Source organism: Corvus hawaiiensis, chromosome 1, assembly GCF_020740725.1.
Source record: "Corvus hawaiiensis isolate bCorHaw1 chromosome 1, bCorHaw1.pri.cur, whole genome shotgun sequence".
NCBI lineage: Eukaryota > Metazoa > Chordata > Aves > Passeriformes > Corvidae > Corvus > Corvus hawaiiensis.
Window position 1 is genome coordinate 65393801 of NC_063213.1, and position 27477 is coordinate 65421277.

Sequence of the window (27477 nt, forward strand, 5' to 3'; positions counted from 1 at the left end):
GTTCAGCCTGAGTGAAAAACCTGTGCTTTTAAAAACAGGCCCAGTGTGAGTGACTTCCAACAGTGTTTCTCTTACAAGTGTCCTCTGTTAGCAGGGACAAATGTGCCAAATGAGGTGTTACGAAATAATGCAGTGTAGGAAGGGTCATTCCAAGAGTTTGCCTGTTACTCTGAGATATGGGAGATGCAAATAAACTTTTCTGTTTTGCTACTGATTTTCTGCCTCCTTTTTAGTGGAGGCCTGTCTTAATCAATTAACTTTAGACAGTCTTTGTTTAGACATCTGGTCTAAAAGTTACTTACGTAGTCTTGGGTGGTTACCAAGATGGTTTGTAAGTGGTGGAAAGACAGGCACCATCCTAAAATGTGTGCCTAAGTTAGTTAAGGTAAATAGCCTCGTGGTGATGTGTATTTATGTCTGTTGGGAAGTCTCAGATTATTATTTTAGACTAGATGCTTAACTTTGTGATGATAGAAAGGAGCAGAAATGAATCCAGGGCTTGTAGTCTCTCTTTGCCTCTTTTCATAGGCTGTAGAAGTCATTAATGATTATCTGGTGTTTCACAGGATGTTGTGGTTGGTAAAGATGAAAATGCCCAGAAATTTTATAAGTAACAAACTTATGCAAAAGGGAAATGTGCCCCTGTGTAGGCAGAGGTGACCTAAATGAAGTGACAGTGGCTTCTTTTGAATGGGAAATCTAAAAAAGAGAACTTTTATCCTCTTCCTAAATAGCTAGCTTTATGAAATTTATAAAGCCAAAAGCATAAGCAGCTTTTGTGGCAATCTTGGCTCCCTTTTCTGCTCCTGTACACTTGAAGTCTTTCATAGATGTACATATTTCTGTACGTACCTTGTCTGTTCACAAATCCACTGCCTTCACCCAGGTGTTGGGAGTGAATGAATTCCTTCCTTTTATTTATTTATTTATTCGTCTGTTCTTTCCCTTCTCTGATGTGAGTACTGGTTTTGGGGACTAAGAGGATACATTTCAACAGCAGTGTCTCTTGATTCTCTGATGGGTGATTTAGTTGCAGACAGACTCCAGATACCACTTCCTTTGATTTCTCATTTTCTTTCTGTTCTTCTGTACAGGCATGTGGAAGGCTCTGAGGAGCTCTTTGCACATTGTTAGGTTGCTTTGCACAGGACTTTTGTCTGCTCTTTGGGCCTTTGCCTCATCTTCCAGGCAGAAAAAGGTTAGCAATTGCCTTTATGGTTGGACGAGTTGTTGTGTATCAACAGAATAGACTGCTAGGCAGAAGTGCTGCATTCTTCCAGCCCTTTTGGGATCGTAATAACCCTTCCTGCGAGAGGATCTCACACCCTGGTCTTCTGGGGTTGATGAAAAAGGCACTATTGTCTGTCTTTTTTTGTGGGAGCATGGTTAAGTTCATTGTGCCCAGCTGTCTGGGGAACCTCCCTGGCTGGAGCTGGCTGCATGAGCAGAGGATGAGTTGCCCCATGAGACACTGAGCACTTAGTGCATTCTGCACAGAGGTGGGAGTTGTGAGGCTCTCAGGCTTTGTGTTTGGTCTCACTCAGCCCAGCAGGGGAGCGATGAAGATACCCCACTGGGTGGTTGAGCTCAGTACCCACCACCGAAAGGAGTACAAAGGCATTACAGCATTGCCTGTTGGGTTTTGGCTATGTTTCATGCCACCTGGAAAGGCATCAAGGAAGTTGCAGTGCATGATGCCTCGCATGCCAGGTGAGACCTGCTTAGTCACAGTGAATTGGTTTTTCCTTCTAGATCAGTTTCATGTTGGTTTGGCAGAAACTGACCCACTAGAGCCAGATGCTGTATTCATTAACACTTCTGAGGCAATGTTTGAAAACAAGTTAATCAGTCTGGAGAAAAACAATCTGTTTCTTTTAGTGTGAGGTCCAGTGTGGAAATGATGAATGGGTTTTTGCTCGCATTGTCCACTTCTGTCACAAAAATTATTTTGTTAAAAATTTCCTGGTTGACTTTAGAAGTCACCAAAGACTCAGGCTTGTGTATTTGCACAGCTCTAACCCCAGCAAGGCATGATTCATGGATAATAGGAACTGCTGAAAACATTTTCTCACTCCTTTGTGCCTGCGCTTAGTGAGGAAACTGGGGAATGGAGAAAAGACTTAAATGCTTTTCCCTAGGAACCTGCTACACTGGCTTTCAGTTGTGATACCAATACATCACTTCCCACCAGGCAGTTTGCATGTTGTGCTGTCCTTGATCCCCTTAGCCTTCCCACCGTGAACAGGAGATGTGGCACTTCTCATGTACACTGAGGTACATTCCTGGTGGCGCATCCCCACCATGTGCTGTGTGATGGGAAGAGCCTTTTTCCTTGGAGGTGCACATTGTGCTGGTGTTGCAAGAGCTGCCTTTAGGGATGCTGGCAGATGTTGTGGCACTCGCACAGCTGGGGTTGTTTTGAAGCTGTATGCAGTGCATGTGAGACCTTTTTGGGTGTCTTACCGTTGGGTGTTTTGTACTTATCTTCCTCTAGGGAGCTGCCCCTTGCAAAACAAAACCCTGTGGCACACCTGGTGAGTTGGCAGTCTGGTGTGAGTTGAAGAAAGCTCCATGTTTTTTAACTCGTTCCCCTTTGCATCTCAAACCCACACACTAATGTACATTAAGGGACACTTCAGACTCCTTTTGTCATTAAAATTCTAGGTTATGACCTGGTCTGATCTCAGACAGTGTACCTGTACCTCTGCTGTTTCACTCCATTTTGTTATAGCAGTGCTGAGTCTTTATCTGGGGCATGGAGCTGGGGAATGTGGACTCTGAGCCCTGAGATATGTTCCCATTTGTCTGACTGAATGCTCATGGATCTCACATTTTGGCATCTATCCACGGATTGAAACCCTGTCTCGCCTGCTGTGACCCTGTAATTGCATAAATCAGCCCTAGAATTTGGCTTCTGATCGTCATTTTTTTGTGTTACTGTGTATTGTATTCCTAAGACAGTGATGTGTAAGGAGACAAGAGTTTCTGAAAGAGGATTTAGGTCAATCTGAAAAAAATTGCTGTTAAATAACATTGATTTTGTTTTATGTAACTGGGACTCTTTTTGAAGTCCTTATTTAAATATTTAGTGACACTTTTTTCTTCAACTCAAGGGTCAGTGTCTTGCATTGGCCGGTGGTGTGGGTTCCCTTGCCAGCATACCGAAGTTGCCAATTGTTTCTTTTCATCTTACCAGGGCTGGCTTTCCACTGTGTCTGTAAGCAGGGCTTGACTACCCTATCCAGATGATGGTTGAGCTCCCTGCAGCTAGACACTGCTCACTGACTTCCTCTAACAAGCTTTGCTGGCTGGGATACTCTTAAGCCCTTCTTGCATTACTCAGGATGGGTCAGGGAAAGGCCACGTGTTGGCAGTTTTTGGTTTCCTGCTTATATATCTTCTCTGCTCACTACCTTGTGTATTGCTCAGCTTCTCTGCAGTCTGAATCTAAATCCCTTCCTGGTCAGAACAACGTCATTTTCTAGAAAAGAGTGGAACATCAGTCTTGTGTCCCCTTCCTGTTGTGTTCTGTCCCCCCAGTCTGCTTTTTTTTTTGTGTCCTGAGATGTCCACTTCATCATCATAACACATTCTGTTTATAGCACATTATCCCTGCAAAGATAAAGATATGCACTGCTGAACAGTCATAGATTTTTAGTCATGAACTAATAAAACCTGATTTTCACTTTTTTTTTCTATGTGAAGTTATAGTACGTGAAAAATAAGTGTACACAAAATGAGATCCCATGAGCATTGTTTCCTTATGAAATTAGCCTAAAATGAGTCTGTATCCAGTGCCATCTCACTCTGTCTTAGGGAAAAAAATACAGAGAACTGAACCTCTGAAGCTTTCTCACGTTCAAGCTAGTTTGCAGGTTGTTCACAAGCTGTTACAAAATGGGAGCTTTATCCCCCCTCCTGTGCTATTCTGTTAGTTTCTTTACTCTCTGATTCATGTTTTCAGTGGCTAAACCTTAGGGGTTTGAATGAATGAAGCTTTACCAAACAATCTGCCATATAACTCAATAATAGACAGAAATATTTTATCCCAATATTCCCCATAAGATTGGTAAAAAACCCAAAACAACAAAAATCAACAAAACATTCCCAAACAAACCAACCAACCTTCCCTCCCTCAAAAAAAACCCCCAAAACTCCAAAATCTTACCTCAGATACTGTAAGTTTTTGTTTTATTGTAAATTGAAATAATTTCTAGGATCTGTGCTTTCAAGGTGTTACGTCCTGTCTCCAGCGTCAGTCACAGAAGTGGAATACAGCTTTTGCAGTGTAGCGACCAACCTCACTGGTTTTAAGGGTCCAACATGAAAAATGGCCCAGTGTAATGATTTATTATGAGATTCGGGTTTCATATAGTTAAAACCTGCCTAGAAGCCCAGCAAGATATTAGTGATATTTAGTTGTATGCCAAGAGCTTGTGAGCATTGATAGGATCTGGCTTCCAAGACAAACCAGTGTTTGAAGCACCTTTTCAAGGTGGGCCAGGCACACCTGGGTGTTTCTCAGGAGTCTCCCACACCTGTCTCCTCTGGGCCTCTCAAACATCTAGGTGGCAGAGAGTCAGCTGCCCTTTCTCAGTGCTCTGTTCACTAATGCAGGGGGAAAGCTTTGTCCCCTTTCTACAGCCACTTATATTTGTATGCACTGAAGTGGTGAGTGAAGGCTTTAGCCTGTCTGGAAAGGCTGCACAGAAGCTGTGCATAGCCAAAATTCACATTTGTATGCATGGGATTTCTCCTTACTGTCACTTCTTTTGATCCCACTGTGAAGTGACAGTAGAGAGGGGCAAATGGGGACAAGCAGTTCTTGCAGAGGGAAGTGAAGAGAAGAAGCTGTGAGTGATTTTGTGTGGAAAAAATTAAATTAAGTCCTAGTGAGGCAACTGGAGCAGGGTCTTGTCCAAGGTGGAGGAAGGCAAACCCTCCTGCTCCCCTGCCCCTGTGACGCTTGGGAATCATGTTCTTTCCCAAGGACATTTTGAGTGTGTTATGCAGGGGTGATCTTCCATGTGAGCTTCGGTGAAAATGTCAGATGACTTGCAGTGGAGAATGAATAGCGACAGAGGAGAGAGGGGCTGCCCAGCTCCCTTTGCTAAAACTGCCTGATCCTATTGAAATGTTTTATAGGGAGACAAAGCCCAGCATGACAGACAGGATTTAATTGCATAATTCCTCTGGGGGAAACAAGAGGTGCTTCCAGTGCAGGTCCAGTCCCCTAAAGGGACTGCAGATTAATGGCTGAGAAGCCTTAGCCGAACTCAGCCAGTGGGAAGTCGTCTCTGGTCATTCAGGGACGCAGGTAGAGTAATTCCAGTTTTAACTGGATGTGGCATTCCTCTCCCTTTCCTAGACAGCATCAGGGGCTCCTGCACTTGCAGACTGGCTGTGTTGGTGTTCTGTGGTTGACACAGACATCTGGCATCATCAACGTGTGTGGAAACATTCCTGCAGCAAAGCCACGCCAGGCTGCCTGTGCCTGCCTTACTAATGGGATCACCCTTTTGTAATCCAGGTGTACCCCATGGTCCTCCTGCTGCTATATGATAAGGTCTTTTCCAGCCAGTTATGGCAACTGGGTGTGAATTTGTGTCCTGCCCAGGCCCTTCACAGAAGAGTTGGAGGTTGGTTTGCTGCCTTTGCTGTTTTGGCTCAGGTGACAGCGGAGTTGAGACTCCAACCAGTGTCACCAGCTGTATGTCCCACTGCATGCTTCCGCACCTGAGTGGAGGGCGAGAGGTCTGAGATGAAAACTGCTTGCAATGTGCAGTGGAGGTACCTGTAGCTGCCCCCTTGGACAATCAAAGGTATGCTCTGCATACATCCTCCTAGGGAGTTTTGACATCCTCCTAGGGAGTAGTGGAGTGTGCTGGATTCACACCTCTCAGATACCAAGCTTGTCCGGTTGTATTTCTGGAGAGCAAGTATGGCAGCGTCTCCATCTGTGCACAAGAGCATCTCTTCATAAAGCTGGCTGGAGATGGGCAGGACACAGTCCTTGCAGAGACCTTTTCTGTAACCACAGTCAATAAAAGTAATGTTTTTTTTAGGCAGAAACCACCAAGATTTTTTGAATATTCACTGTAGAGAAAGCAGTAACATTCTCATATACTATTTTAGCTGGGGGGAATAAACCAGTCTGTCTAGCAATTAGAAAAGAAAGCTGAAAGATACTGTGTTTTCATGCAGTTGGAGGTGAGAATTGGAAAGCAGAGCTCTGTGCTCTTTGTTTCTGCAGCCACCCTCTGTCCTTTGTATGGGAGCCCTTCCAAAAACCCTGTGCTTGGCAGGACAGCACAAACAAGTGAATTTAAAAAATCACATAACTTTAAAATTTTGCCAAGCTAAGGTAGCAGCAATCTGGCTGTTTACATATCTGCATGGGAGTAGTCCTTAATCACACTGTGCATGAGGTTCATTTGTTTCCTCCTAGGAAGGGCTGTTTTCATGCTAATAATTGCTTCCATCCGAGAGCTGGAGGTGTGCTGTTCTGCACTTCTCACTGCGAAAGGATGTGCTGGAAAGCTAAGCCTGTGGTAGATACTTGCTGTGAATTGCAGGTCTTGCTTGCATCCTTTTATAGCTTTTTCCAGTGATTACTGAAATTGTCCAAAGCTTTTTGGAAGAAAAAAAAACCTGTTTAATTTACAGGTGGTAATAAACTTTTACTTTTCTCTAGTCAATCCTTTCGTCACTTTCTAAATCTTGTGTAGTATTGTCACCTTTTTTCCTAGCTTTATACAATAATGCCGGAAGTCAGAAAGCCAACTTCTTTCTTGCCTTCTTCCCTTCTCTGAAATTAATGTTTCATTGCCTACCCTCAGATTTTCTGGGCAACTGACTCAACTAAGGACCAGATGTGGATGAATAAAGGCGTGTTGCAGCCCGATACTTCATCTGGATGTGTTCAGTGCTTGCGGTGCCTTGAAGGCTTATTTGCATGGCAGTGAAAACTCTTCAGTAACACAGTGAGCACTCACACTGGGAGTGTTGGCTTTCTGGAAATGAAGGGGTGCACTAGAGTCTTTTCTGACATAGAAGCAGAAGAGGAAGAGATGAGCTGGGATATGGCATCACTTCCCTTCAGGAATATTGTGAATAGGTGACCAGATTTCTGTGTTTTGTCAATTCCCACTGTAGAAAGGACAAATTTAGATGAGCCAAACCAAAGATGACAACAACAGAAGCTGTGAACCATACACTTGGAGAACAAAATACTCTCTGTAGACTAAGGAGGGCCAGTTTTGTTGCAAACGAGCAACACAAATTTTTTCCAAAGGATAACCCAACTGGATGTGACTCAGAAGGGAACCATCCAAATTTCTGTGAAGCCCAGCTCCCTTCTGGTGTCACTGAGCCAACTGAAACCTCCTGTATTGTAAAAACACTGGCATCAACACAGGCGTGTGCTTTGTTCACCCTTGAATATTGTAGCATTAAAAATAGTTTTTTTTAAAGGAAAGCCACACCTATAGCATAACAGAATTGTTAAGACTTGTCCAAGGTAAAGCAATTTGTATTGCTGTGATGACATCCTACAGAATTGGAAAACTCCTCTGTCAAAGGTGCTGCTGTAGTACAAAACAGCTTGCAAGCAGAGAGGCTGTTCCAGCGTGTTGCCACATTTTATGTCCTGTCAGGCCTTAAGGACAAATACAAGCTGCACCGTTTAGAAAGTTTTTGAAGCTAACCACATTTGCAGTGAACAAAAACCTCACTTAAGGAATCTAAATATGCAGGCAGCTTACAAAATTCATGCAGGATTTTTGCAGCACATACAAGAAATCTTTAAAGACCAAACAGTCTGTTGTCTCCTTGTACTCTGGAGTTTCTGGAGATGTGAGCAGCTTGCTAGAACCTCTGCTGTAGCACTCCCCAACCCTGGCAGCAGGGCAGTCTCAGATCCAGTAAGTCATGTCTCTTCCAAGGCAGCTGTGCTGTGCTACGGTACGTCAGCTGTACTTCCCTGTGGCAAAGACTCATTCAGCTACAGATAGACCACAAGGGCTGTCTGACCTTGCCCATACATTCCTAAATCATCCTTAAGAAAATAGGAGGCCTATGTGCAGATACTTCCTCAAAGAAAGGGAAGGAAGGGGTACGTACATTCTGTTTTGTGCTGCTGTGCCCTTGGAAGGTAAGGATGTGCTCAGTAAAACAGGTGAAGTGTCCATGCCATGGGAGACGAACTTTGACTTGTTTGGGCACTTCTCTTGCCTTCTGCCTCAGGGGTAAATCCAGCTGTTGTAATGCCCTTGACAGAAACACACAGGATCGTGGGACAATGCAGTGTTTGGTAGGACATGCTTATTGCTGCAATAGAAGCACCTCTTCAGCACGTGCTGCTACTTGTAAAAAGTCTGCTTATAGGCTGAATAAACCTGGGAAACTGAAATACTAATGATGAGGACAGCCTCTGGTATGGTGATGTGTGCATCCAGCATGTGCCTGGAGTTTGAGGCTGGCTGCTGGGCTCTGCTTTTGCCCTGGCTATTGTGCTGGAAGGGCCCTGAGGGGAGTCGGTGGTCTTCTCAAGAATGGCTCTGATGACGGAGATGCTTCATGACTGGCATCTGGAGGCAGGGTGAGCCTCTCATTTCACCTAGGCCACCACATTTTTGTCAGGCCTAACAACATGCAGTTGGCCATTATTGAGATTAATTTGCTCTTGGAGGAGGAACACATTACTGCAGCAGTTACCCTGAGCCACTGAGTGCCTGCGGTGCTGCAGTCAGACCAGGCTAACCTCCCGAGAAACCACAAATAGTTGTTTTGCCGTCCCCTCTTGCTGCACTGAGTCATGGGGGTGGGTGAGCCTCTGCAGGCAGTGAGTTGCCTGTGGAGAAATTACCCGTTTTTGGGTTTCTCACTCTCTTAATTTCTAGTTAGGTGGAGTAAATATTAACCCTTAGCTCTCTGCAGGGCTTGTATGACTGACTGGCATCTCCCCACGTGGGTCTGTTGCTGCTGATGGGTATCACCACAGCCAGGTGGTGTTCCTGCTGTGATTTTAGGGAGTGCTTTTGTCTCAGCACCTGCCTCATTTTTCTCTACCTGTTGATGTGCAGAAAAATGCCTAGGGATGAATCTAGCCTAAAGCTTGTATTGTCCTCCTGCCTGAAAGGCTCTCACAGTCAAGTGTGTGAAAGCAGGAAAACGAGCTTGGTGATTTTGCTACACACAAAATCTCTGGAAAATCTCTCCAACCAACATTCCAACAGTTTGGTCTTTTCACTTCCAGCTGAAGTTGAGATATTCCAGCAATCTGCAAAGTGCAGATAGGGTGCTTTTTTTTTAAAGAAAAGAGTAAATCATGGCAAAATTGGATGGAAAAGCTGAAGGGATGGTGTAATTTCTGCAGATGCACAAAGCTTACTATTGAGGAAGAGGTTAGATAAGATCGCTGCTTTTGCCACTTTGGCAATATCTGTACCAGGAGAAATCACCAAACTTCTTGACTCCTCTTTCCTCTGTCTTTGCAATGTGGGGGTGATAGCTGCTTGTCTTTGTCAAGTGCTGGGAGATCTGTGATTGAACTGTGGCTCATAAGTGACCGGTGTCAACTTCTAATAATACTGTGATTGTTTGTTAGTTGTCCTAGTTCCTCCAAAGGGATAATCTGACTCCCAGTGTTTTCTGTGGTAGATGCAAGTACAAACTCAGTTTAGCTGGAAGTAGATAATGACACTGAAGGGTCAAGAAGCTCATCTCCCACATGTCCTAGCGGGAGGTTTTTTGGCATATGGGGATTCCCAGTTCGAGTTTAAACAGACTGGAGTCGTAAATTAAAGGGAAAATAAGAGGGTGGTTTTAATAAATTTCCCCCATTCCTAAGCAGCAACAAGCAAATGGATTTGGAATCAACCCCTTGACGCACCAGATGCGTGTGGCACCCTTCTCTGGCTGTCCAGGAGAGTCCTCTCTGATGGCCCATGAGTGTGTAATCCTTGGCTGGAGTGTAGAGCAAAGCTCTTGTCCAAATCCATCCACACAGAGTCATGTTCGGGTTTCTGACTGGAAACTTCATCCAGACTGAAGCACATCACAAATAATGTAGACCTCCCAAGGAACTGTCTGTCCTGCCTGGAAATTAGCCCTGGTGTAAGACGTGGGACATATACAGAGTTGTATATACAGAGTTGTAGTTGTGTGGCTGGTTATACTGGAATAAAGATGACCTACTGAAATGAACCAAAAAAAACGATAACACACTTTTAATCAGGAAGACCATGTGTGTACTTGGGGGTGGGGATGGTATGTTTCTTAATGCATCGTTACGAAATTCTAATGAACTCTGTGTAGATGGAGCATAAAAACCCAGAGAACCCCAGGCTAACTTTCCATCTGTACTTATTGAAGTGTCTTTTAGGCTATTAAAACACTGGGCTAAATTAAATGATTTTAAATATACAAGCTTGTTACCGTGAAGCCACTTGAGATATTGTACAATGTGACTGCAGATACATGCAAATTGGCATAATTTCCATTTGACATATGCACTGTAATTATTGAAAGCTTTTTTCCAAATTTATTTTTCATGTCTGCTTTACTTAATTCACTATCTCCTTTTAACACTGGCAATTATAATTATTTGCCAAGAGCAAATCCTTGCTAACAAAAATCCAGTTTTCTTTAGCCTGCAGCTTTTCCTTTGATTTCATGATGAGGTACTGTTAATCAGAGGAACCAGTGCTGGCCCCTGAGTATCCAGCAGGGCAGGAAAACACTGCAGTCAGAAAAAGAAATGCAATTAATTAGCCTAAGCTGCTTTCTAGCATCCCAACCCAGTGCCTCCTGGGCTGCTGTGTTTGAGTTAAGAGGTGCTCTGTGAGATCAGAGTTAGCATCTCAATAGAACTGAAATTGAAAACTGTCTGTGCCCACTGTGAGATTTCTCCTCACAAGTTCTTGTTCATTCTTCTCTTGTAGAGGCTACTGGTAGAAAATAGCATATATTTGGGGGAAACAGTGTTATTGGGTTGAAAAATAAGCTTTCTCAGGTTGTTTTGCATAGGAATCTGAGCCAAATCTCTGACAGAAAAATGTAGCAGTTAAAGAGCTTTGGGATTCTAGCTGCATACTGTTGTTCAGAAATAAAGCAATTCTTACTCCCTTGAAAATGCCTTGTCCTTTGTGTCCTCCTTTTCCTTGGAGATCAGTGTGTTACGCAGCTTCTGAAAGGAAACACAAGTGCAAGTGCTGTCTAAGAATTGCTGACCTACTTTACAGGTGTTTTATTCTTCATTGAATCAGATATGTACCCACAACAGTGTAGGTGGATAAAAATTACATTTCTTTCACCCACTGCAGCACAGGTCAAGTGCAGGAGAGCTCTACCCTTGAAGTTTCTACCCCAGGAATATTACTTCAGGTTCTCCTGGGGCTTCAAAGGGATGAGGTCCAAACATAGCTTTGCAGTGAGCTCAGAACAGCATAAGGTAAGCCCAACCTGGGCTGCACTTCTGCCACAGCAGTATGTGGGCACAGTGAGAGGAATTACCCATGTTGACCTGTCTTTGCAGTCCAGGTATCCAGGACGCAGATGGTAAAACAAAGCCTGCTGTAAATAGGGGCTCATTTTCCATTGTACGCTTGTGGAACACTTGGCACAAGAGGGTCCTGGGATTACAAAGTAAATGCATCAAAATCAGACATTGAGGCTGATGAAGAACACAGCACATTGGGCTGCCTTAATTAACTATATCCAGCCTAATGAACATAATGGGGAAATGTTTCAGTGTTGATTTGTTTTCCAGCAGATTTTCAGTGGTGGGGAAAGGTTCCCAGTGTCCATTAGAGCAAGTGGAAAACCGTAACAAAATATGACTTCAGCTGCTACTGTGCCATCGCTGTGTCTTGTCTGGTGCACACTTAGCCAGTGTGAGTGTGAATGGCATTTTCCAAAAACCCTTTTGGGAGGATTAGTTTGCAGATTGACTGCAGACAGAACAATCTGGTATCCAGGCAGATTGTACCTGATGAGTTACTGCTCTGTGAGTCGGCTGGTTGGGCTGCTGCTGAGTCCTTGGCTCTTGTGTAAGCTCTGCAGCCTAGGGAGTAATTAATCAGATCTCCATCGTTCTTATGGACCCAGGGTTGGAGCCAGGGAAGCATGATGTCAGTGTCTCATGTAGTTAGAATTGCTGATTCATTTGATTCATTCTTGCTGCTGCTTTTCAGAATGGGTTTATGGCTCCTCTTTAGTGGCACTTAGCTCTCACTGACAGGAATATAAAATACTACCCAAGAAAGCACACCAATTCTAAGATGACTGCCTTGAGGGGAGCACTTTATAATTTATTTAGAAGTTTCTCTAAGAACCAGAGAATCGTAAAGTACTGTTGGATGAGAAGTTAACAGAAGTACAGTTAGTATAAACCCCCATTTGCTTGTCATCTATTCACTGTTCTATTAACCTTGTTGCTCGAAGAGCCAGACCAATGGCCAGCGTGACTAATTCATGGGATTACAGCTGAGGTAAATTTGACCTCAAGCTTGCTAAGGCCTGATGTCAACTGCCTGGAAAACTGTTACCAAAATTCTCACTAACTTCAAAATGGGAGTACGGCTGGACTGAAGGAACCCAACTTGATTATGGGTAGGGTAGAACTGCACTACTCAACATTGACTCGGAGAAGTGAGGGTCCTCTATAAGAACGTCTTCTGGCTTGAAAGGATCCCAACAAAGAGATTTAATTTTGATCAGGATTTTGATTTAGCTGGCTTGGTTTTTTTTATGTTGGCAAAGCTCACTTATTTTCTTCACATGTGTGTTTTGTGGTCCTGATCCTTGATGTTCTTGACAAGACATAAGAACCATCTCTATTTGGAGCAGAGGACTTAGAATGTGAAGAGGAAGTGAGAAGCCATGAAGAATCCATGCCATGGTCTCATCCATAAATAGCCTTAGGCAAACTTTGATGAGCTAGGCAGGTGGAAGAATATTGTCCTGCAGATTCACTGTTGTGTATATGGTTTTGTAATCTCCCAGGTTCTGGTGAAATGGCACACCAGAAATGAACAGATGGGAAAGGCAGCCTTGAGTCCTCTGGGTGAGGTTGGGACCAATTGCCTGGTTTTGTTGTGACACCTTTTGTGGCACAACTTTTCAACTTTTCCTCTGTGCCGCAGCCTTTTCTAAGAGCAGAGCAGTCATACCAGCCTCTCCAGCCCTGCTGCTGATGCCCCACAGTGAGAGGGAACCTGCTGACACAATAAGTAGGAAACCACTGACAACATTCTCTCTAAGATGCATTGTGCAACCCGGTGTTCGTCCACTCCTGCATTACGTGCTGGAAAATCCAGTTCCACTGCTAGGCAAAGCCTTACAGGCTCTAGTAAGGTTTGCCCAGTGATTATAAATTGATGTTTCCAACTTTTGCAGCTGCGTATGTGAAAGAGAAAATGTGACTTAGGGTGTGAACCTATATGGACAGGTGCACACAGGATCACACAGGGCATTCATACACTCACTACTGAATGAAAGGAATTGCACTGCTCACTTACACATGGACTTGTGTGTGTGTGTGAAAGGGACTTTCCTTCTCCTTGGCATGTGTCTGTGTCTATGTGCTTGTATATTAAAGTCAAAACTGTGTGTGTGGGTGCAGTCCTCAAATGAGTTCAGTTATGTTACTGCGTCCCAATCCATAGCTGGGAGCTTTGGTATCTGTAATCAGTACAGTGTTTGGGAATGTGAGTAATGATCTTAGAATTTATTTTAACCACTAGTATCAGAAAATTAGGTCAAATGCATGCTCCATTCATCCAGCACTGCAGGGGTGCACACATTTTCTTCAGCACAACAATCCTTCAGACTTCCCTGGGCAGGAAAGGAAGTAGAAATACCCCAGCTGAAAATATTGCAGAGAAAGAAGATTAGGAAAAACATTTTCAGCAGGGTCTGAGCTAAGTGGGTAGTGAAACTGATGCTTCATACAATTGTGACATAGAAGGGATCATACTGCAAACTTCACTGCTTCTCCTGCAAACAGATTGCATTGCTGGATGTTTACTGAAGAAAAACAGTTCTGGTCTATAAAGTGCAGGGAGAGTGCTGGTGCTGCTCTGCACAGTGATGCCATGGGAGATGCAGATAGGGATCTGACACTGCTACTTGTAGGGCCAGTGGGGGTTTTTTTAAAACCTGGATTTCCTGTCACTTTCCCTGTCATTTGGCTGGCGAAATGCCATTTTTCAGTGTTCATAAAGCTTCATGAATCCTGTACAAATGATTGCATTAATTACTCACCGGCATTAGTCTGATGTTTATCTTCCGTCAGTTTTTTTATTTAGGACCAGATTACAATTTGCTAGTTTTAATGGGGTAGAAAGGGTAGGCAAGAGAAACATAAAGAAAATTAACTCTAATTAACAGTTGTAAATTTCTCTGACTCAGTAAGCGTACACAATTCTATGATGGAAAAGCAAGCCTAAAGAAAATTGAACTGCCTGATTTCCTAATCCTCCCAGAGCCTTTACAACAGCTGGGCATTTAGTTGTTGTCAGCTAATACAAAAAGAAACATATTTAAATACAGATAACAATGCCTCAGGAGAATAGGGATTTATCATAGACTGTGATTGCTCTGTGACTTCTTTACTGAGGAAAAGAAAGGTATTATAATATACTGGACTGATGGCATCCATTTTGCTCTAGAAGTTGAATAAAGGGAATGAGAGTAGTTGGAACAAATAAATGACCAAACACAGAGATTTTCACTGAGTTTTTAATTTAGTCCTAAATCAGTTAGAATCCCCTTGAAATCAATGAGTGTTTGCTTGAATAAGGTCTAAGTAGAATGTCTGGGTTTTTTTTTTCCTCAGGCTGTCTGAATACTTAGTGCATATCTTTTGATTTTTTGTCTTGTATGGGGAAGTACTCAGCAGGGATGTGATCATGCTGTTTTGATGGGGATTTGAAGATAAAAAAATCAAACAGAAATTTGGGAAAGCCAGCATGGTTTGTCCCATATACTTTTTCACAAGCACGTATGAGAGCATGGAAAGCATCCAAGTAGGGCTCAGGGAATGTAAATCTGAGCATGTTTCAGATGCCTGAACAGATAATCTCAAGCTGAGACCCCTGAAGCATTTCCTTGTGGTGTGCACAAGTAGCTGGTTTGTCAGGGTTTATTTTCACCTCTAGATTTCCCAGCAGTTAAAGGTTTCTAAGGAGTTAAAAAGTACTAAGTGTTTCATTTATTTCAGTCTTCAGTGCTGTTATTTGCATAAGTGCCTAAGTAGAAGAGATGAGAATGACATGCCAGGTGGCCTATAAACAGGGAATCAAGCTCTCGCCCACATTAGGAAAGGGTTAGAGAATTTTGCTTTGCCTTGCAAAGTGTGCTGGCATACACAGGAATGCAAGTCTTGGTTGCTTTGCTTGCTCTTAAGCACATTGCCCATGGATTGAGTGATGCAGAAACTTTATAGTGCCAAATCAAAGCCCCCAACTCACCAAACTAACAGAATAAGCAATAAGAAATTTCTAAGGACTTAATAGGAAAGTTACCTTCTAGTCTGCACATATGGTCTTTGCAGAAGAGGTTCTATATCATGGAATCTTAGAATATCTCAAGTTGAAAGGGACCCATAAGAATCAGAGTCCAAATCCCTGCTCCTTGCAGGACTACCTGACACTTTTCTATGAAGCAAATGTGAGTCCAGTGTCAAGGACAAAGGAATGCATCTATTTCAAATGCCATGAACTGCTACAACAACATTTATATCTACTGTAATATATGCACAGACATGGCCCCAGTCCATAACCCTAGTGACTACTTCTGTGCAAATAAAAGCTAGCATCAATATTAGTACATAATGAAAATTGATACCATCATTACAGTCTTCTCTCATTCTGATGAACCATCCTGGTTCTGCTTAGGTGGTGCTTACTTACCTGCAGGCATCATTATAATCTTTCTGGAGTCAGCGGGGTATTTTCCCAGCCTAGGCACCACACCTCAGGAGCTATCTGCAAAGAGCCCAACATAGTGGTTTTTTTGGTTTGGTTTGGTTTTTTCTCAAAGACAAACCAGTTCCTTATTTTTCCATTTGTTTGAGTGGGTTTATAGACCTCTAGCCCAGCTGCAATCACTGCTGAGAGCTCATGGTAACCCTCTTAGCTGTTGAGCCTGATTGCAGTTCTGGCACTGTACGCGTGAGCTGCATGTCTCGTCATGCTGAATGACACCTAAACAAACAGCTTTTTTTCCCAGTGTATTTGAATGTTTGAGTTTTGTTTTCAAAGGAATTGTGTGAAAAATAAGTGAAATCGGTGGGGATAAACCAGCCTAAAAACTGGAACCACAGTGTGATGGACCAGAGCCATAAGTGAACTGAGGCCCTGGCTTTTTAGGTGTGTACAGTTTGGGCATGTGTGTTTTTACTGAGAGATATTTTTCATCTAACACCTGTGAAGTGCAATTTGTCCCAGTTGACTGTAAAATTTAGCAGTGCATGTGTTCTTTTAGTTCATAATATTTTGTTGCAGAGAAAGACATGTAGGGTTTGTAAAATCTCTGTAAGCCATTGGTTTGCTGGGGCCAAATGAGCTGTTGCTCGTCAGCAGGGCAGTGTATTACCTGCCGTGTGCGTCCACTGTCTGCTTCAGTTGCGAAGGAAAAGGCATTCCTTCAGTCACTGTTATTTTCCTTCACACTTCCAGTGGACTAGGAATACACACATGGCCTGTTAATACAAATCAGATTGTGAGATATGACTCACTATGCTGTAGTAACTTGATTTTTTGCAACAGTTATGCATATCTGTGATTAACAAAGCTTGTCTTGGCCAATGTTAGAGCTGTGACTAAAGCCAATCTTGTTAGGCATTCATCATCCAGATTTATTTCCTTGTCAAAAGTTTTCTTAAATAAGGTTTCTTCGAAGAAACATTGTCATGCCATCAATTTTCCCTGGCAGATGTATTGATTGAAATAAATGTGTTTTTCATGCCACTCAAGAACTGAATGATAGATCATGCACTGAATACAATAAATGTAACTATTGTTTTTATTGCTAGTATGATCATTACTGTATGACACCATTGATGGCAGCAGCATCTCGTAAGAGCAGAGACACATCTACATGTTAATAAAAATCCTCCTCCCGTGTGAAAAGGTTTTCAAATCACCTGAATGATTGTTTTTTTGAGATGGCCCAGACATCATTCCTCACTTCCAAAAGTAGAGCAGCCTTCTATCAGGTTTTCTGCTCTTATTGCATATATATTATTTTCAGAGGGATTCAAAAGCTTTTAACCACTGTGCAGTATGTGATTCACACGTCTCCACATATAATGCATCAGAAAATAGTATCAGCCCCACAGAATAGCCTGTCCCAGTATTGCATTTCTCTAGGCTAATGCACAGTTGGGCAACAGCTTAATTCATACACGTATCATATTTTAACACAGATGCTTTTTCTTAATTGTCCCTCCCTCCTGTTCAGTCTCCGGGTAGAGAAGGGTGCTAATTTTCTCTGAAACCTGTTTCTTTCTCCTCCATTGTTTCTTTCTTTTGCAGAAAAGATGCTAGCAGGGCTTACAAAAAATTGGACTGAAGGTGATCCTTTCAGGATGAGCCTCCAGACAGCGGGGGTGTTGCTGATTCCATTAGGGCTGGCTGTGCAGCTCCTGGAGTGGCAGGAGCTCCTCTGGGTTTTTGCACCAGTCCCTTCCAGTGCCTTCCTTTCCACCTTGGGAGTGTTTTTACTTTCAGCTCTCTCTCCTCCCTCTCTTTGTTTACTCAGCCATCTTCCTGGTTTTCTCTGCTGGACTTCTGCTGATGCTTGCACACCTGGAGTGACTCCAGAAATGCCCCCAGTGGCCACCTTGGATTCCCTCGGGAGCCCCAGGAGGGAAGAAGGACTATGGACTTCACCTGGGTCCTTCTGATGCCCAGGTTGCCAGTCCCTTTCTGCTCTTCCAACATGGAGATGAACTTTGTATCAATGAGCACAATATCCCTCTAGTCCTCTGTCTTGGTTTTGAAAGACAGGTGTCTGCTAAGGAAGGCAGAAGCCTCCCTTGGAATGGCAGATGTAACCCCTTCCCCTCCGAGTTATTATAATTTTGAAATCAAGGGCTTTTAGGCAAAGATGTGGGAAATAGGAATAACAGTTCTTTACTATTATATATATAACCAGTCAAACAAACAGCAATAACTCTGGCAGTAACAGCAAACAATCACAAACCCAGTGCCAGCCTTCTCGGCTGTCGGGCCCTTTCCCCTCGGGTGCAGTTCCGCTCGCAGCCGGCAGGGGCGCTGGCGGCTCCCGGTGAGCAGGGCAGGTGCGATGGTTCCCCCGCGGCTGCAGGGGGCGCTCCGGAGCGAGCTCGGGGAGCGCGCGGCACCGGTGCCCCGGGATCCCGGGAAGGGATGGGACAAAGGCTTCACAAACCCCAGACGGCTGGCCCCGGTGTCTGGCTGGAGCTTCGGGAACAGCAGGCTGGAGCGGCGGGCTGGAGCGGCAGGGATGAGCACAAATCCCGGAGGACAGACGAGATGTATCCAAACGGGGAACCCCCCCGAGGTCGGGCAGGCAGGGCACGGCTACAGCGTAGCGAAGGCTCGAAGCAGCAGCGGGGCAGGGCGGCCACAGCCCAGCCTCCAGCAGGGCAGGGAAAACAGCTTTGGGATTTCGGCGTTGTTTCCAGCAGAAAGAAAAACGCCGAAGAAAAAGAACCAGCAGCTCCTTTCTCTGCAGCTTCTCCGAACGCCGAGAGCGAACTGACCCCACACCCAGGTGAAACAAAGGAGTAGCCAGGCCCGGCCCACCCCCAATGGGCTCTTTTTGTCTTTCTTAAGTACAGCCATTTGTCCCCTAGCAACATGCATATGGGAAAAAATTCCTTTAACAGGAAAAAAAACTAGGACTAAACTAAAACCCCAACTTCCTTACAGCAGCTTTGTGTCAAGAGAGCCAAATGAAGGCAGCACTTTTCTTTGAGATGCCCTTGGAAGCTGTGCCTGTCTGCTGCTAACAGACAGGGACCAAGGTACCCTTGTAGTCATCAACTGCAGCTAAGGGAGGAAGGAGGCCTTTGCAGAGCTGTAATTAAGAGAGGGTACTGTTCACCAAATAATATTGCACTGATTGAAGAGCAGACCAGAGAACTGTGATTTATAGTGCCAGAGGTTTATGGCTCACCGTGAATGTAGCAGCTAAAGGGCCTACATCATTGCTGCATCTCTGAGCCACCCCAGCTGTCAAAACTTAAAATGAGTGGCTGTATGAGCTTCTGCTTTTGAATTCTGTATCTGCATACAATTTCCAAAGAGGTCTTCTCAGTGTTATGTGTCTCTCAGATCTGCTAAAAATATCAAATAGTTACAAATGGTTGGTTCCAGCTTCATACCAAAGGGACCATGACTGTGTGGTTATCATGAAGACACTTCTGAAACAGAAAAAATAGTGTCACCTTCTTTTAGGTCTGTGTGTTTCCTCTGCAGTCAATGGTTTAGCACAGCTGCAGTTCAGATCTGTTAAATATTATTCTGGGTTTTTTAGGGAGTGATGAGATGAACTTGGAAAGAAAAGAGAACTTCATTACCAACCTCTGGTTTTCTTCAGACTGTTTAAATATTGGAATGAGTTGATAAGATAACTGAGAAAGTTTTTTACAGGTCCAGGCAAAATTAAGCCTTCAAATGTTGTATTTTTTGCAAATTCGAAAAAAAGGCATAGAAGGGAATGGTTCAAATAACTGTGAGGATTTCTGAAGTCATTATTATTGAGGGGGAAAAAATTATTCTTACATGGGTGACGTTTTCTGAAACTCTAATGGGGTTGCAGTAGTACCATTGACTAACCCAATCAGTATTGCAAACAGATCTCTGCCTAGTATGGGAGTGTGTAAAATACACAGCTCTACTGATAACGCAGTTTGTATCAAAGATCAGTTTAGCTGTATGGGCTGGCTCCAGGTGCCTTACATAGTTCATAAGATGGTTTCTGTGCACAACCTCAAAGCTGACAATGTGTGTACATATGTGCAGGAAGAGCAAACTGCTGCGTATCAACTGTTTAAATGAGAAGTACTGTCTTTTGATTTAGGTTGTTTACTTTGACCATGGTTTTTGATAAACTCCCAGGGAAAGATCTTTCTCTGATTTTGCGTAGGATTCAAAGGCAGCAACAGCATCTGCAATGGTGAAAATCTGAGAAGAAAAATTTGCCTGTATTTATTTATGTTTATTATAATGATAATGTGGATTGTCACCATCTGGAGTATAGTTTTGTACTAGTTTCTTTTTTTAAAAAAACGTGTTTGAAAAAGGTACTATAAGTATTTTAAATCATCCATTTGAAACAGCCTGGTAAGCACGCTCTTTCACCATTTCAGTATTTTCTGAAACCCTGACACTGTCCCTTGAATGTTGACAGTTCCTCTTTGCTTTTAGAAATTCATTTTTCTGCCGACAAATTTAGCTCAGTCCACCAAAACCTTATTTTTCATTTCTCTCTCTCTCTCCCATCCTGACAAAGAGCAATAGGTAGCAACTGCTTACTAATGATTCTGGTGCCAGTGAAGGGTTTGATTATATGCCCAGACTCCAAATAGAGCCCTTTTTGATTTTCTTGTGAATAGGAGGAAGAGAAAACACTGTATTGGGGCCTCATATTTTAAGCTGAACAGATAGAGGACTAATCTTACTTCAGTTCAGTGACAGACAATTGTTTTTTAATTAGTTGGAGTTTTTTTATGTGAAAATGTTTCTCTCCTTATTCGAAACAATCGGAGCAGATGGGAAAAAAAGCTGACATCGCAGGTTTCAGAATTGATAACGCCTGTGCTGGTTATAGCCACTCTACCTTCCCTTGCAGTGAGCCCAGGACTTCTGCTCATTTGCAGGCTGTGCAGCAGAGGGATGATACAGGGACAAAGAAACTTGGGCTGCTGGTAGCCAAGGAGCTTGAATCTTCTGTAAAATGAAGAGATGCAAGTGCCAGGAATTGCAGAGTCGGTAGTTAAATTCTTACTGTAGCTCCTCACTCTTTCCCTGCACGTACACGGAAAAAAATGTAAATACTACTGCGCTGGACCATATCTACTTACCACTCACTTCTGGGCTTATCTCCAATTCACAAGGACTTCCTTTTTTTAAAAAGAAGACTGAAGCTTTCAAATAAATCACATGGCTTCCTGACAAAATTAATTACTGTGAGGTGGGTGACAAGCCATTAGAGCATGGTGAGGATTTGACTTCTGAACATCAGGTGCTAGAGAGATCTTCACTTGACTGGTAGCACCAATGACAGCACAGAGAATTTTTTTCTATTTGCTCAGCTGCTTCTGGAGAGTTGGTTAGACATCCACTTCTTCAGAGAAGATCAGTGTTGTTCAATGATGTTCTTTAAAAAAATGCAGATTGGTACCACAGTTGTTAAGGTTTGACTTGGGGAATGCACTTTATGAGTCTTTGGTAGGAGATGTGTTCCCCACTTTCAGCTTTGGACTTGGGCTGGCCAATAGTGAGCCTTCCTCTATGCTGTGCCAGGTCAGCGAAATCCCATGCTGTGCCACTCAGCACCTGGCTGGCTCCACCCTCTCTCTTTCTGAAGCACAGCCAAGCAGGGAGGTGAGGGTGAAGGCTGTGTAGAGCCCTCAAAAAGAATGATGTGTATTTAAAATATTTTTCGTCTTCATTTTATTTGAGAACTCAAGAAATCAATGCTCAGTAGTTGTCTGGTTGAGAACTGTAGCACTGTATACCAGATTTCTTGATGGAAGTGGAAGGGGTGTGTATTCTTTCATAGGATGAGATTTATTCCACTCTGTTGCTTATCAGCATGGACAAATATATTGCACTTTCTTGCTGAAACAAGCTGGCTGCACTTCCCTGCTTTTATGTAATTACTGAAGTTTTTGCTGTCTGTTGTGATGCGATTTTCAAAGACATGTGAAACAGCAAAACACGCTGGTGGAATGACAAGCAGTAACAGTTCATCCTTTCTTAGAGTCTTGTCCCAAAGTGGAGGGGATTAGACCACAGCCCCAGACACAAGGAGAAGGGGTTCAGTTCCCAGAGGAGCCCCCCACAGCACCTGCAGTCAGAGCACACCATTCCATGAGTCTTAGTGTTGGGAAGGGAGATTTTCCTTGCACACTGCCCTCTGCTCTGCCTGATGCTGCTATAGAGAATGACTCAAAGGGAAGGTGCCTTTTCTTCCTTCTCCTTTTGAGAAGAGAGTGGAGGAAAGAGAGCAGAAGAATGGTGTTTTGATCCGCCTGTTTCTCATTCTGGTTGCATAAACACACCAGAGTATTTCTCTAAATTAAATTAAGCAAACCTTTCATGTTCTCTCCCTGCTTCCAGAAAGCTAATGTGGCTGCTTGCAGATTTGCAGCTACGGAGGAGACAAAGACCTGTAGTGCGCACAGACTCAAGTGCTGAGCAGTGTCATGCTGAAAGAGCTGCACAAGCTTTAATAGCATATAAAAGCTTTCTGGGCATCAAGCAAAAATCTGTTTAAATCCCTGCCGGGGATGAGAGCACAGCACGTATTATCAGCACATGCACAGGCACAGAAAGTCTCTCAGAACATTTGCATTTTGGATTTGTTGAAATTAGAAGGTTTCAACCTTTCCAAAAAGGTTGAAATGGTGGAAGGAGTAATTTTAAGACTTCAAATTCTCCCTGTCCTCATATAAATATTTAGGGCTCTTCCCTTTTCTCTGCATGTGTCTGAGTTAACACTGATCCCAATGGTAATTTTTCTCGAACATATGTGATGTAAAAACCCATAGGCTTCTCTTTCATATTAATAATCATAATTTCCTACTCAGATGTTGACAATCCCAAGTATTCCCTGCCGCACATGGTGAAGGACTGACCCCCACCACGCATGGCACTGAACACGCAGCAGAAAAAGCCCCCAGGCTGCAATTCCTCATGAAAGCAGATTCTTTTCCTAGTGAGCACGTGTGTAGAGCTGTGTATCTGGAGACACAGTGCCTGGACAGACCTCAGATAAAATGTGGCAGGCGTCTGTGAGGCAGAATGATGCAAGCTGAACTGGAGCAGAACGTGATGCTTTTGTGGATCAGTGGTGAGCAGGTCAGATGATGAGGTAGTACATATTGCTTCTTTGGGGGGAAAATTGCTATTTCAGGAAGGTTTGACTCTAGGGAAGTTTTGTCTGACTAAGATTTCCCTTATTTTGATAGCTAATTAGCCAGACTAAAATCTCTCTGCAGAGAGTCCTTGTAACTCCAAGACTATTGTATTAGTGATCTGTATCAAGTGGCATAGCTGGAGCTACCAGTCAGAGAAATATAGGGCAGGTGGATGAATGGTTTCTCCAATATCAAACAGATGCAGCAAAAAATTAATTCAGGCGCAGGAAAAGAAGTGCTATTAGGTTGAAAATGTTAACTCGGTCACCAATAGCCATCTGTAAAGATGAGAGAGAAGAGTAAGAAGAGAAGACCATGGCCACTCAATATAAGATTCTTGCCTAATTTAAGAGGAAAATGATTATGCCTATACTTACCTGATTAAGTAGAAGGTAAATAGGAGTGAGTTGGAGAAAGATCTTTCCCTTCTTGTCCGTTAACTGGATGTGACTGCCACTTCAGCAACTCAAATAGCAGCAGACAAAGACTGGGAATAGGCAGTGTGGATAAGCTGGTTATTGAATGTTTGGACTGTGACCCCCTTCTTTTTCCAGTCAGGCTGTTAAATATTCATGTAAGTGGGCTCAGATAGATCCCTGCCATCTGTCTGTATTTATATGACTTCATCCAAACCAGCTCCAAAACATGTAAAATTTTATATTCAGAACAGCTCTTCAGAGAAAAAGGGATTTTTTTTTTACCTACCTGAAGGGAACAGGAATGAAAATACAACGTGATTTAGCAAGTAACAACATTTACTCATTTGGACTCCATCAGCGAGGACCCAAATTCAGCTCTTTTAAGTGCCAGGCCCAGCTGCAGGCCAAGGCTCTCAAGGCAAAGATCATATTTAGTGTCATATTTTATATCCAAAGTGTTTCATAGCTCACCTCATATTGATCGTTAAGCATAAAAAAAAGTTTGTATGCGACTAAGAAGGAAACTGGAGATTCTGTCACTGTATGTGTGTGTGTGGGTACAGAATGAAAAGTATTTGAGGAGGAGAAATCAGTAATAAGCCCATTATTTAGCTTGCACTGCGTTCAGTTGCACACCTTGATAACCAGAAAAGGGGACTGTCATGCAAGCTTCAGTAAACAGTGTGCCATATGGACAATTCCACGAGGGAACAGATTGTCACAGCTACATTTGACCTGTTTTAGAGCAATCGTAACTCTCCCTTGGCACCATGGATGCGCTGCTGACATTTCAGCAGAACGGCTTCAAAAAAACTTGAGTGCCATTGTCAGAATAGCGTGGCATTTTATGAGTGAGAAGCAATTTCTTCATTTTAAATTAAGCAGCAAGGCCAGTACTTCTCCTCCTCTTCTCATAGCCTCTTAAAACAGTTTGAGCAGGAAAGAGGGAGAGACAAGAGTACTGAAAAGACAAAGCCAGGCTTTTCAGTGTACCTGTGTTAAGTTACTGAATACATGCACTTGTGCTATTCATACGCTTCAGGGATTTGAATCTCAACCTCAGATTCAGCTCACAGAAGCCTGCACGGGCAGGTTATCTCAGAGGAGACGTCTGTGAGATGGCTGAGGGGGGTGGTTGGTTTCATACCTGCTTACTTTCTTCTGTTCCTGCCCTCACCTTTGAGCCATTTTTAGACATGAGTGCATTTTGAAAATAAAAAGGAATACATTTTCACTGTGGTGCTCAAGAAACTCTAACATGCATTTTGGAAGCATGCCAGAGTGGGTCTTTGTGCCTTGAAAACATTTCAATATGGTGTTACTCTTTTAAGGGTCTTTCTCCTTGGTTTAGTCTTTAAGAATAGCCTGGAGGCTTTCAGCTTACTCAGTCGGTAAATTTTTGTTGATCTTTTTTCTACTGTTTTTCAGGCATTGGGAAAAACGTCATCTGTGACAGAACGGCGACTCCCCTGGATGCCTTTAGGATGATGACTGCGGCTCATTATTACCCAAAGCTCATGAGTATCATGGGGAATGTTTTGCGCTTCCTGCCTGCTTTCGTGAAGATGAAGCAGCTGATCCAGGAGGGTTACGTCGGGGAGCTGCTGGTGTGTGAGGTGCAGGTGCATAGCGGGAGCCTGCTGGGCAAGAAGTACAACTGGAGCTGTGATGACCTGATGGGAGGCGGGGGCTTGCACTCGGTCGGCACCTACATCATCGACCTGCTGACCTTCCTCACCAGCCAGAAGGCCGTGAAGGTGCACGGGTTGCTCAAGACCTTCGTGAAGCAGACGGACCACATCAAGGGCATCCGGCAGATCACCAGCGACGACTTCTGTACGTTTCAGATGGTCCTGGAAGGGGGTGTGTGCTGCACGGTGACGCTCAACTTCAACATCCCGGGGGAGTTCAAACAGGACATCATCGTGGTGGGCTCGGCGGGACGGCTGATTGTGATAGGTACTGATCTCTATGGACAGAGCAACAGCTCTCCTCAGCGGGAGCTCCTGCTGAAGGACTCCACGCCAGTCAGCAACTCCTTGCTTCCAGAGAAAGCCTTCAGTGACATCCCGTCCCCCTACCTGCGGGGCACCATTAAGATGGTCCAGGCTGTCCGGCAGGCCTTTGAGGACCAGGATGACAGGAGGACCTGGGACGGGAGGCCCCTTACGATGGCTGCCACTTTTGATGACTGTCTGTATGCCCTGTGTGTGGTGGACACCATTAAAAAGTCAAACCAGCTGGGGGAGTGGCAGAACATTTCAATCATGACTGAGGAGCCAGAACTGAGCCCGGCATACTTGATCAGCGAAGCCATGCGGAAGAGCAGGATGTCTCTGTACTGCTAGCTCTTTTGTGCTCCTAGGAAAGAATAGTAACCAGACAGGTCTTGAAGGAGGTGGTAATTCAGCCCCTGTGAAGGGCTTGGGTGTCTCAGAAACAGCTGAGGATACAGGAGAAGGAAATACAGTGTCTGGATCAATTAAATCTATTGGCAGCTAAATGCCAAACTGATACGGTCCTTCAAAATGCCCAAAACAGACAGGAGACTTAAGAGCTGATAAACTTAACTGTTTTAGTAACAGTATTAGCTGGCTGATTGCAAAGATATATCACAGACTCATCCCCTGCTTGCAGGTGCTTTAGATTATCCAGTTGTGTTTACTGTGAAAGGTTGGGAAGATCCTTTTAGATTTTCCTTACCTACCAGAGGACTGTGAAGGTACTGTCATGTCATTAAATTTTCTGTAGTGTCTGACATGAATGTTCCTACCATGACAGCTGATACCACCATGCTGTATTACTACACCTCCAACCAACACACAGAATAACAGGACTTGATGTGAAAGTGTTGCATGATTCAGAAAATCTTGGCAGCTCACTTTTCATACAGCCTGTTAGGAGCTTCTCTGTGTTGGTGTAGTGGTTTGGTCCAAAATACTCATTGCTGTTTATCTGCTGTGAGATAAGAATTAGGAGAAATGCAAAACAGGCACCAAACTTGAAAGAATATAAAGAAGTTTATTAACAGACCTAAAAGAAGAAAAAAAAAATTATACCACCTTCAGAACTCTCCTCCTCCCCCCACCTTCCTCCCTTCTCCCACTGACAATGTGAAAAGACAACCCTTAAGATGTTCAGTCTGTTTACCACTTCCATAATAACCTTGTTCAGTCCATTTAGAAAGAGAAGTCTCTTCTTGCTCATGCTATGAAAACATTATCACAACGAGACAGCCGCCCACTTCCAAATATTGTTCAGTCCATTTAGGAAGAGGAGTCTCTCTGCTCGCATGTGAGTCCTTTCCCCCGACTTGCAGCTTTTCCCGCAACTGCTTTTGAGGGTCCACTCTTGAAGGTTTTTGGGGTACAATTTTAAGGTTGAGCTGTTCAGAAACAAAAACAGAGGCCCTTCTCCTTCCCTGGGAGCAAAGGGTCTTCATCATCTTTAGGACTATCTCTGGGAGCATCTCTAGGAACTGAGGTTTTCTCCTTTCCCGTTTGGAGCAAAAGTCCTCATCTGGTCCATCTCTCCCTGTCCAAACTTCTCATGAAATTACAGCTGCGTCAGCATCTGCCTATCTCAGCGCAGGTGCTTTTGCTTACGAGTTGAACACTCCACCCCCCATATCTTCATGAAATTACAACGGGATACTCTGATATATCATAGCTTCACAACAGAATTTCAGCTTTAAGCATCTCCTCTCTCTCTTCCTTCAGGGTTTCAGCTCTTCACAGCAATAAAAGGGTTAATTTCACCTTGGCCTTGCAGCTTTGCAGCTGGAATGTTGAATCTTTCTTATCGCAGTGGAGAGGGGGGAGAGGCGAGCCGCTTTGGCTGCCCACGGCAAGGCAGTGGGGGGGGGGGTTCCATGGCTGGAACAGGTCCATCGGCTCCAGGATGGCCGTGGCCCGGCCCGGC

At 43.8% G+C, this 27477-nt stretch overlaps 1 protein-coding gene across 1 annotated transcript in view; it reads left to right on the forward strand.

Moving 5' to 3' along the window:
* GFOD1 (glucose-fructose oxidoreductase domain containing 1) overlaps positions 1-25950 on the forward strand; it is a 66939-nt gene extending 40989 nt beyond the window's left edge. Inside the window, exon 2 of the mRNA XM_048308870.1 lies at positions 24985-25950. Within this exon, the coding sequence (XP_048164827.1) occupies positions 24985-25904 (920 nt within the window). The 3' untranslated portion in view covers positions 25905-25950. The remainder of the gene's footprint in view (positions 1-24984) is intronic.
* Positions 25951-27477: the final 1527 nt, after the last annotated feature.